Consider the following 12,641-nt stretch of genomic DNA (forward strand, 5'->3'; position numbering starts at 1 on the left):
TTTTACTGTTATTATTTTTTGCTTTTCAAATTTACATCAGCTCCAACATTAAAAATCGTTTCCATAGCCCTGCTATTCTTTCTTCATTCCTTTTTATTCACCTCCACCTTATCCCTTTATTCACTTCAACAATCATGGGGGGGAGGGTACAGTGGCGTACCTAGGATTTTTCACGGGAGGGGGGGGGGGCAAAGTCGTGCACCGAAAATTTGACAAGCCCCAAAAAAGGTCTTCAACCACAAATATAGGATTTCGTAACAGAAAAAAGATTGACAAGCAAAAAAAAAGTCTTCAAGCTCGTCAGGGGGCGGGGGTCAATAAAGGTCTTCAAGCTCATCAGGGGGACAGGGATACGTCTTTTGCATGGGTTGTGACGCGTCTGCCCCTGCCCCCGGTAGGTACGCTGGGGGGGACCGTTTTTATTCAAGAGTTGTGTATAGATTCGAACTTTTCAGTATTTTCAGGATTCATACGCTTCGAGAAAAATAAACCCACCAACTGAATTCCTTTTTAAATTCGGATAACTTGATTACCAATTTGGGCAACAATTCTTTACTTCGTATGAACTGATGTAAATTCTACTCATTTATCCAGTCGTGGTCAATTTAAGCAATAGATAAAAAAACCCTGGAATTTATTATGATTATTGGACAAGGAATCCGGGCGGTTTGAAAGCGGAAAAGCCATCTGCATGGGAAATAGTGGAAAGCCCATCCTTCAACAAAAAAGAAGAAGGCCTCTAGTCCAGGATAGGTCCCATAGAAAATTGACCTAACATTGTTTTTTATATATACAATATTATTTGATAGTTTCTTGTCATTTCGAGGGTGCTGATTACGATTCTGAATGATGGCACTCGTGTAACCTTGAGCATTTTCCATAGATTAGTAAAATACAATGGCCGCCAAAATATGCAAATTACCCATGAAAATCATAAAATTGCCAACACATTAGTTATAAAATCTACGTTTATGTGCTGCAGGAGTGAAATACTCTGAACCCCCCCCCAATTTTTGACAAAAAATATTTTCAAGATATTCAAAATGGCCGCAATAGACCCCTGCATTCTATATTATGTACAGTATAAATGAGGAAAACTAAATTTCACAAAAGTGAGCAATAAATGCAAGTAATTGTGATTTTTAGTGAAATAATGGATGAAAACATGATTGCTAACGAAATGTATAATTTTTAATGTCATGTTTGTTATAAATGACGCATTTTGATATTAAAAAGCCACCAAATGCCCCGACATTGTAATGTACAATGTTAATGGGGACAAAAGAAAATCACAAGGGTGAGTGCCAAAATGCATATTTCTAGTATCAAGATAAGCGAATGGAATACTGGCTAGAAACAGGATTTTTTTAACGAAATATAAATGCAATTCATGTGATAAATGCTGTGCTTTGTCATTCAAAATGGCCGCCATAGGCCCATTATACAATATGTACAATGCGATTGGAGAAATTAATTTTCACAAGAGTAAGAACTATAAAATGCATGTAACTGTGATCACCGAGTAAAATAATGTCTGAAATGCTTAGTTTGAAAACATGTTTTCTAGCAAAACATATATCTTTTGCCATGCATGAGATAAATGCTGTATTGTGAAATTCAAAATGGCCCCCTTTAAAGGACAAGTCCACCCCAACAAAAACTTGATTTGAATAAAAAAAAATCAACAAGCATAACACTGAAAATTTCATCAAAATCGGATGTAAAATAAGAAAGTTATGGCATTTTAAAGTTTCGCTTATTTTCAACAAAATAGTTATATGAACGAGCCAGTTACATCCAAATGAAAGAGTTGATGACATCACTCACTCACTATTTCTTTTGTATTTTATTATATGAAATAGAAAATAATCTAATTCTAATAATCATTGTCCTGTGAAACAAAGTTTTATTTTGCCCTGAACACGTGGAGTTCCATTAGTTTAGCATTTTGTGCTTCAGGCAAGGAGGTCCTAATCGTCAAATTCGTAAAAATTGAAATATTGTATAATAATATTCAAACAATAAAAAACAAAAGAAGTAGTGAGTGAGTGACATCATCGACTCTCATTTGGATGTACATGTAACTGGCTCGTTCATATAACTATTTTGTTGAAAATAAGCGAAACTTTGAAATGTCATAACTTTCTTATTTTACATCCGATTTTGATGAAATTTTCAGCATTGTGCTTGTCTGATTTTTCTCTATTGATTCAAATCAACATTTTCTGAGGTGGACTTGACCTTTAAGCCCGAGCACTATTATCTACAATGTAAACGGGGACACGTAATTTTGTAAGAATTTGGATTTACTTGACTATTGATTAAGGCACCGGCGTTCAAAGCTGGGGTTCGATTCTCAGCAGAGACATTTTTTCGGCATCACCAATTTTTCCAAAGGGTAGATAACTCTGGGGAACCGTGATTCAAGCTACGCCTACCATTGTTCTTTTCATCCATTCCTGTCACAAAATATTTAAATAAAAGAGTTGCCAAAGCTGTTGAACATGTATTACTTCACACACACACACACACACACACACACACACACACACACACACACACACACACACACACACACACACACACACACACACACACACACACACACACACACATATATATATATATATATATATATATATATATATATATAAGAGGTAAAGTGGCAATGCATTGTACTTCAACAGAGTTTATTTAAACCAAGATGGTTTAAATGAGATGGAATAACAGCAAACAAAATCCCTTTGAACAAGCTTCGAAGAAGCCAACAGAAAGTATGTCAGGCGTGCGATTTGCTCAACGTCTCTTGCAATTGTGTAGACAAATGATTTCCGCGTGACTCCGCAGCTATTGGTCATATATAAAGGGAAATATGCTATTGGGATGATAATTACTTTTTCGCCGCATCTGGTCTGGTTATATGTGTAGTACATAATTTATTTATTTATTTCACATCTTTATACAGGGTAACCAATTCAGCTATACACGATAAAAAAACATTAAGAAAGATAAAAAGCTGGTTTGCAATTGGGCCCTGTTAATCAAAATACATACAAATTATAAAGTACATAATATGCAAAATATAGAAGAATTAAACCTTTAAAAATCCCAATCCTCATCAGAAACACACATAAGCACCCAAACACACACACCCCATTTCACTCGGAGGCATGCGAAAATAAATTATGCAATATGTCAAGAAATATGACTCCAATTTCCTCGACTGGGCACCTGCAGGCACTGATCTCACATATACAATTATGAATAGCAATAATCAATCGACCACTTTTGAAATTTTCATTAGCCGCAAACGATTGGAAAAGTGTTAAAATCTGGTTTCAGTAAAGGTCAAATTCTTACTTTTTCCACTAATTGAAGGTAAATTGATACAATCTTGGCAAATATCTCAGCGTAATAGTGCTTGGTTATTGATGTCTTGTCATGCGTAAAAAATATGTTCGTTTATTAATATAAAATGTGGAAAATTTATCTAAAAGGATATACGTAAAATTGCACTTCTGATTTTTTCACTGAAACTGGCGGCTTCGAGGGCGGACATAAAAAAGGTCTTAACTGCCGTTCTTTCTTCTTGCTTCTTTAGAAATGAACGGCTGCTTGAATAAATTTGTTGCCTGTTGGAACTACAGTCCTAGAAACTTCTTGTTTAAACTAACATAAAATAAACTCTGTTGGAACAAAGTACAATGCATTACCACTTTTGCCTCTTTTATATCATCTATGTCCAACATGCGGAATATATACATGTATATATATCTATATATATTTTGGGCAATTATTATCCAAATAAGCAAATTTTTTACCCAGATTTTTAAGAGTGCACTGGCTTAGTGATTATTTTTTGGTGTTTCTTATCGGAAATTATATTGTTTGCCAACTCAATCCTCGCATAATAATACTAATTATTTGACAAATCTTCATTTCTCTACGTTTATAAATTATCAAAGCAAAGTCCCTGAATAATTCTAGCCTATACCTATCTCCAAAACACGTTCTGTGCGATTTTGTACGCTTATTGAATGAACATCAAAATCAAAAAGCTTTGTCCGACGTGCCAAAATGACAACCCCCATCCCGCAAACTGAATTAGAATATTTTGATTTCAAATTGGTTGTCCACATCGTTATGTAATATCTAGTGAAATTCGATAGAGGTATCATTAAATTGCATGGTATGTTTACAAAAATGAGTTGGAAAAATTACACACATTTGCCTATCTGAAACCTATATCGATCAGAATACTTTCCTTTCTGAGGAGAGGTCAGACTGAGATGAAATAAATGACTAAATCCATAACATCATTACTTCTCACATGCAAAATGGTGATTTTATGCAGGCTTAACTCGTAAACTTCATTTGCTCCCAAATTACCATTAATTGTATTCTGTATCACGGCTTCTGCCCGAACGAACAAAATAGTGGCTCGTTTCGGCACTTATATCGTTCTTACAGCTCAAAATATTAGAATACCATTTGTGTTAATGCTAAAGCCATTTTTCTTTGTTAACACGGTTTTCAAAATGTCGCCTGGTGATGAGCCCTGCTAACATTGTGAAAGTTAGCATAATCTTCAGGGACTTTATTGACTTAAACGATTTCTTTTCCAACTTTAAGAAAAGGAGAAAATTTTGATGAAAAAAGGTTTAATCCACTAGAATTAGATCACAAGCTCATTACACCAACGTGGTGATCGATCTGACTCGAATGAATATCTTTTGCCTGCCAGTTGTAATTAGGCCCGTGTAACCAAGTGAGACAAAAATATGGGTTTTAAGTTTTCATATGATAAGATCTCACTTCCGGGAGGGTACAGTTCTGGAGTCGTCTACCTGAACCTTTTGTGTCAGAGCCTTTACTGGTCAAGGAAACAATACAAGTTACGCGTGTTTGAGCCCCCTCCAAAAAATAAATAGGGGGTGGGGTAAAGTTTTTCCTTTTAAGGTATAAAAATCTCACAGTATGATACATTTTGCCAATACTTAAGAGAACCTAAAAAAAAAACATAAAAGCTTATTAAAATAAAGCAGAAAATTGGCAAAGGTTTAACGATAATCCTTTAAAGAATAAAAAAAGTTATTAGAATTGTGATTATTTTGATTTGTGATTTCAGATGCGAGCAGCTTTCCTACATATCGTATATGGTAAAGGTCAATGATTTGTCATTTTCTCAGAATATCATAAATGTGTCATTTTCTCAGAATATTATAAATGTGTCATTTTCTCAGAATATTATAAAAAAAATCTAATTGTACCTTCAGTATACCAATAAAGAAATTATTTCACACCCACTCCTAAAAAGAAAGTAAAAAAATAACTCATCACGAACCACTAAAATGGAAATTTATGAAGTTATGATTAATTAAGGGATTACTTTTCAAGGGTCAAATTCTCTTCACAGAAATATAGTACAATAACAAAAGAAAATGTCATTTGAAGCAATTAAAAAAATCTATATCATTTCGTGGTAGTTAAGCAGTATATTCCGAGTGTTTTCTTAAAGACATCTTTGGCTGTCTCCCGGAACATCTTATTTGTAATAAGGTAGACTAGGCAATGCCACCACGATGTAGACATAGACAGAAACATATGCACACTTGCAAAGACTGGAGGAAGATTGGCACCTACGCCTATCAAGACAAAGAAGATGGCGAGAGGTAACCAGGAGACAAAGATGACAACGTTCAGGAGAAAGATGGTCAAAAGTGCTCTTCTGTTGCTCTTCCGTTGTCTCCTAGTCGTTGCCATTTCCTCTCCAGCATCAGCTGAGGTGTCATTGCGGTCCTTGCGCTGTTTAACCGTGCTACCCGCTGCAGTCACCGCGATCTCCCCATCTGCAATCGCCTTCGATTGCTTTCGGGCAATGACCAGCAAGCTCACTGTTGAAACGACTGTTGTAAACACTGCTATCAGCAAGAAGGAAACGCAAAAAATCAGGACGAAATTGGCTTTGAGTTCATCCATATTTGAACTACAGAAGTTCAACATGAAGTATCCTGAAGGTGTCTTGGGTATAGGCAACCCCACAATGGATAGAAGAATCGAGGAAGTTATGGACACGGACATGACTACAACGGCCCTTCGATCAGTAACAATATGATGATACCGAAGGGGTTTTGCAACCATTATATAACGGTTTAGATTAAGAAGACAGGTAACAGTCAATGTCACGAAGAACCAAGGAAAAGTCAACACACCTTGGTAGATGCAGATGGTAAATCCGGCCTCGGCAGACATGGGGACAAGCTGGAGGAGTGATGTAATCGCCTGGCCAACCCCGTAGGCCGCATAGCATACGGTCAGTGCAATAAGAAGCATTTTGGTCACAGAGTCGAAGCCACTTGTTGAATAGCGAAGAATGCAGTATGTAAAGGCGTTCGCAAGGACAGACAATGGAAGTTGTGCTACATTAAGGTAAAACAGGGTTGAATACGTCTCAAGATATTCGGAGCTAGAATTAGAAGACGCCATCGTGTTCATACCCAAACCTTCAACTGGGATATCCAAGAGAAATACCTCCTTTAAATTACTACAATTGGCAACTGAATAAGTATAGGAAGTGCCGTCAATATTGTTACTTAGGGCATTGGAAACATCACCGACGATAATTTGACAGAATAATGACTTCACAGAATTGCGAAATGAACTCGTCGCAGCGGATATGCTCAAGGCATCTGTAACCATAAGAGATTGGTAATGACAGGCATGTAATGAACATGATAAAAGGCCGTTCAATCGCTTCGTGCATGGCTTCGCCAACATATAAATTGGTTAATGGGCAAGGCGACTCACAAGTTCGCTATCTCTTTCGCTGACAAATATTGCTTCTTTAATAATAAACTCTGGGATGCGTAGGTAAGAGTAAAAGTTAATGAGATCGATGGTGATATTGAAATGGCAATCATGCTCTCTTTATTTTGAAAAATGCGCCATAAATTGAGTACTATCTACAAATATTAATCTTCAGCAAATCGGATTCTTATCTGGTTCTGAAAAGAATGTGAAAGGTATTGAAAACCCGTATAAAGGTTCGAAAATCTACGTGAGTATCTCAGCCCGGGGGGGGGGGGCACTTTCATTGACGAGTTGATACCATGCGCGACCATGGGGTCTCGAAAAGCACCCTAAACACGATCTATATTCTGAAAATGATCCCCTTAATAAGTATTGGCGTGTGAACCCCTACCCTTAACAAGTATTTGAAACAAAACGATACTCTTGGCAAATATTCCCTAAAATGAACCTCTAAACAAGTACAGGAATACTTTATTGTTATGTCAAGGGTTCTTCGGTCGTCGGTTTTACCTTTATACACATCAATTTTGGTTAATATTACGACGCCGCCTTCTACATCTCTAAACACGTAGTGTTGGGGCAAAAAGGTCATCCTTTATAAAAAAATTTAATTTTGTTTTACCATCCCCGCAAATTTTTACCTAAACACGTAGCTTTCCTAGCGAAATAGATACCTTTTTTAATTATTTTGTGTTTTGATACCCTTATCACAAAATGTACGTAGGGTGCCCTATCGTGAAAAAGTCATCCCTTTTACGTGTTTTTTTTTGGTATCCACTCGTCAATATAAGTGGCCCCCCGGGCCACTGGCATAAATCCGTGTTGATGGGTGGGGGGTTGACTGAAATAATTTGGCATTTTTTTTGCAATCATGTTTTTAGATATGCAAGGAATTGTCATTGATATGTCCACACTGGCGTTCCGTGGGTCAAGGCATTGTGGGGGCACCAGCAATTTTTTTGAACCACTGAGTGAGTGCGCGAAGCGCGAGCTGATTTTTTTTATATTCACACCTAAAAAGGGACATTATGATCAAATTTATGTAATCATGATAGGCAGATGTCTTGCTAAACAATGCGAGCACGAAGCGCGAGCGGAAATTTTCGTATATTTTGACCCAAACAGCGAGATTTTAACCCAAACAGCGAGATTTTAAGGAATATATAGGAGTATGCATATCTCACCATAGTCATCTAATACGAGTGCCAAGCGCTTGCTGATTTTATTAGAATTACATCTGAACACATGAAACACCCTTTTTGTAGTCTTTGCAATCATGATTATCATAAGCATCGCACCAATCAAATATTGCGAGCGCCAAGCGCGATCTGAAAATTTAGGTAATTCAGACCTGAAGTGGGGCATTTTAAGGTTTGTTTGTAGGAATTAACTAGGACCATATATGTATTTCATTAACCAAATGATGCGAGCGCGAAGCGCGAGCTGAAAATATTTGATATTCAGATCAGAAGAAGGGACATTTTAAGGACTGATTTTAGGAATTCATGAAGAGCAGACATATATCACCAATCCACTAATGCGAACGTAATCACGGACAGGAAATGTTTATATACGAAGACCTTAACATTGGGCAATCACTTTTTGAGTCATGTAAAAGAAGCATATGTCACTTATGATAACTCAAGTGCTAGGAAATATATTTGGTTTATTTTGACTTAAAAACGTGATGTTTTAGTACAACTGGATTGTATATCTTGTTAAACAGACAATGCGAGCACCCGGAACAATGAAGACGTAGGCCCTGGGCAAATTATGTTTCATAAAGTTATGATAAAAATGTTTCTTATGTAATGTAACATAAATAATTATCATATGTTATATATAAGAATAATTGTAGAAGAATTGTGAAAGCAGTTACATTAATCTATTAGTTATTTCCTCTTTAAGAATAGCCTAGAATGATCAAGTACATTCCACAGCATGTTTGTAAAGAACTTTCCAGAATGTCTTTTTATTATGCAGGCCTTGCCTATTTAAAGGCCAAGGAGTTTTATTGTTGAATAGGGAAAAGCCAAACAATAGAATTGTATTGGTAGTGGAAATGAATAGGCTTAGGTATTTTGTTTACACATGTTGATTTCAATGAGGTCATTCAAGAATGTTTTAGAAATAAAGAAGCTTCCAGAAGAGTGAATTCTAGAAGCTTGTAGATTAGTTGAAATTTGAGAATGATCTAGAACACTTGTAATTAGTATAAAGCTGCAGATTTTTCAAGATGATCATCACATCATATGAGAGCAGGAGATCACATCACATCATATGAGAACAGGAGATCACATCATCACATCATATGAGATCACTTCACCAGATCAGATCAGAGCAGTTTATGCCCACCATCAATGAACTGTTTGCAGTTATTTTGAGAGAGAAATTATCAGTTCTCATCGAGATCATCAACATCATCAACCTGTTCAATGAACACGTTTCAACCCATGGATTACTGAAATTAACTGTTAATCATCATCAACATCGTCTTCACGGACATTTCAACTCGTTGCAGTGACTCTTATTATTCATCGGACTTCAACATCAGTTTCATCATCGCCATCATTGTGAATTTTCGCCAGTCAACTGGGATTTTATCATTTGGATTATTACTTGGATATAGTATCATCACTTCGGGATTTTACATCGGACACTTCAAGAGATTTATGTAAGATCATTATTTGTTTTATTTATGTATAATTATTTCCTGTAATAAAAAAAAGGAAATGTAAATAAAATTTTGATTGTTATTTGTTGCAGTATCGTAAAACATATAACATTATAGTTAATAATATTTTCTTCTTTCCCACTACGTTTCTCTTCCTTTCTCCCTCATTTCTCCTTTTCCCCGTTTTTTTTTTTTTTTTTTGGGGGGGTCACCCGATGGGATGCGGCATGTGCCCCCCATGCCCCCCCTCGGTAGTTACGCCACTGTATGTCCATAGGTAAATACCCCTCCGACATTGTTATCCTTTTTACCCCATGATGGTTTGATGGTTTTATTATAGATTACTTCAAAAATGTTTTGAAATTACATCTTAATCCCTCCCCAAAACCCCAACATTGATGAATTGGAAGAAACGGGGGTTTCTCTTCAATCTTATAATAAGGACAGAAGTTCCGGTAATTCGTTTGCAAATGGTGAACTGGCTCTTTATTTGCATTTTATGATCCAATAATATTGTTTTATTTGTTAAGCGGTATTTTAGGAAGAATTTTCACCAACAAAACAATTATTTCTTGTGATTTTTTTTCCATTTCTTCCGTAAAAAGTGGGGGGATGTTTGTACAGGCCATCCCCCCTCCTCGAAAAGTGTGGGGGGATATATCCCCCCATCCCCCCGGGATTTACGCCAGTGCCCCGGGCATCTCAGGTGACCAAGAAACATGATTTTGTTATAGTGCTTGAGAATATGACTCTAATTTTGTTTTCAAAGATATTGTAAAAACGAAAAAAAAATAACATCCATTGAATCATTAAAACAGTTTGGATAAAATATCAATTAATTACTTTTATATATATATAAAAACACACTTCTTAAGATGGAATGGGCTGTAATTATATGTAGCTTTTGAGTATTCAATTACTTTCTTTGAAAGATGTATGCTGAAAGTGTTATAAGTCATATAAAAATTAAGGATTGAGGATGGGAAACACAAATTTGAATTTAAACGGTTGAAAAAATATTCAATGGCCACGACAGGTTTTGTAAGATCGAAATATTTAATGATACTCGGTGTGATTGAAATTAACGACTCTATACAAAAATTTCAGATTTGCTTCAAAACTATATTAAACATATGTCTGATGTATGAAAAAGAAAGAAAAAAAAACACTGAAAAAAGACTTGTTGGCTTCCGATAATTTTGAAAAGACTTTTCAGGTTTTTTCATAAATAAAAGTGAAAAAAGTGAAATCATCACTTGGTTCGTGCTCAAATAATTGCTTATCGATGCTTTAAGCCTTTCATGATTTGAATCGTTAATCAATATTCGAAGGAATATGAATATTTCATATGGAGACGTCATCTACGACCACGGACAGTGAACGTTTTGTGTTCTGAAAATAGTGGCACGCGACACTCAGTAATTGTAAACACATCTTGCCATTAAAAAGGGGTCGGTTTATTATATCGTTATTATTTCTTTTCACATTTCAAATAGAAAGTTGATAACCTATAAAAAGGTGGATATCTGTCAAGCCTAAATGATCACGTTACACGGGTCGTGTGGTCCAGTGGTTAGAGCATTAGAATCATAATCGCAAGGTTGTGAGTTCGAACCCCAACTCTGCCATTGTCTCCACTTTGATAAAAAGGCCCGAGAGTGATATCTGTCGTCTATAACGTCAGCCACTATGACTGATAAACCTAGACGTAAAACGTTTCAAAGGTAATTGGTTATATACCAGCTTGGCGTTTACCAGCAAAATGCTGTCCTGCCGAGTTCCTACGGGAGTTACCACAAACAGAAACGTTTTCTTTTTTTTATTCCGGCTGGGCCTTTTTGCGGGTATGAATAGTCTTAAGGATAAATGAAGAACACCCCCACACTTTGACTTTAAACACTTTTATATAAATAGAATACACGAACAAAAGAAAAAAAATAGCAAGATACCTGCCCATTAGGTCAATTTCAATTTGCAAAAATAATATTCAACACATTCAATAGCTGTTGTTCATGTTGTTGACTATTCGAAGAGAAATTTAGTCTTCGTAGTATCATAACTTGTGTGAAGGGAGAAAAAAATGAGAAAACACAACGGTGAAATCTTGAGAGAAATAGGACACGAAAATGTAAGTTTATGTGTGATTAAAGACTAAACTAATTATGAATCGAAGCATTCGAAGCATTAATTAATCTACATTATTTTGTGGTAATTGAGCAGTATATTCTGAGCGTTTTCTTAAAGACATCTTTGGCTGTCTCCCGGAACATTCTATTTGTGATCAGGTACACTAGGCAATGCCACCACGATGTAGACATGGATATGATAAAAAAAGCACTTCCAAAGACAGGAGGAAATGTGACACCAACGCTTAACAAGACATAAAAGATGGTGACAGGTAACCATGAAACAAAGACGACAACGTTCAGGAGAAAGATGGTCAAAAGTGCTCTTCTGTTGCTCTTCCGTTGTCTCCTAGTCGTTGCCATTTCCTCTCCGGCATATGAGGTGTCATTGAGGTCCTTGCGCTGTTTAACCGTGCTACCCGCTGCAGTCACCGCGATCTCCCCATCTGCAATCGCCTTCGATTGCTTTCGGGCAATGACCAGCAAGCTCACTGTTGAAACAACTGTTGTGAACACCGCTATCAGCAAGAAGGAAACGCAGGAAATCAGAAAGAAATTGGCTTTGAGTGCATCCATATCTGATCTACAGAAGTTCAACATGAAGTATCCTGAAGGTGTCTTGGGTATAGGCAACCCCACAATGGATAGAAGAATCGAGGAAGTTATGGCCACGGACATGACTACAACGGCCCTTCGATCAGTAACAATATGATGATACCGAAGGGGTTTTGCAACCATTATATAACGGTTTAGATTAAGAAGACAGGTAACAGTCAATATCACGAAGGACCAAGGAAAAGTCAACACACCTTGGTAGATGCAGATGGTAAATCTGGCATCGGCAGACATGGGGACAAGCTGGAGGAGTGATGTAATCGCCTGGCCAACCCCGGAGGCCGCATAGCATACGGTCAGTGCCATAAGAAGCATTTTGGTCACAGAGTCGAAGCCACTTGTTGAATAGCGAAGAATGCAGTATGTAAAGGCGTTCGCAATGACAGACAATGGAAGTTGTGCTACATTAAGGTAAA

At 36.7% G+C, this 12,641-nt stretch overlaps 1 protein-coding gene across 1 annotated transcript; it reads right to left on the bottom strand.

Annotated features, from left to right (window-relative positions):
* Nucleotides 1–5,472: 5,472 nt before the first annotated feature.
* On the bottom strand, nucleotides 5,473–6,486 carry LOC121427972 (5-hydroxytryptamine receptor 6-like). Its single transcript, XM_041624550.1, has one exon. The coding sequence runs from the start codon at nucleotides 6,484–6,486 to the stop codon at nucleotides 5,473–5,475; it is 1,014 nt and encodes a 337-aa protein (XP_041480484.1).
* Nucleotides 6,487–12,641: the final 6,155 nt, after the last annotated feature.

The sequence above is a fragment of the Lytechinus variegatus genome, chromosome 14 (genome assembly GCF_018143015.1).
Source record: "Lytechinus variegatus isolate NC3 chromosome 14, Lvar_3.0, whole genome shotgun sequence".
Classification (NCBI taxonomy): Eukaryota; Metazoa; Echinodermata; class Echinoidea; order Temnopleuroida; family Toxopneustidae; genus Lytechinus; species Lytechinus variegatus.

Bases quoted from the DNA above. Each gene is read 5' to 3' on its own strand.
- LOC121427972 (XM_041624550.1), bottom strand. From the start codon at position 6,486: ATGGCGTCTTCTAATTCTAGCTCCGAATATCTTGAGACGTATTCAACC.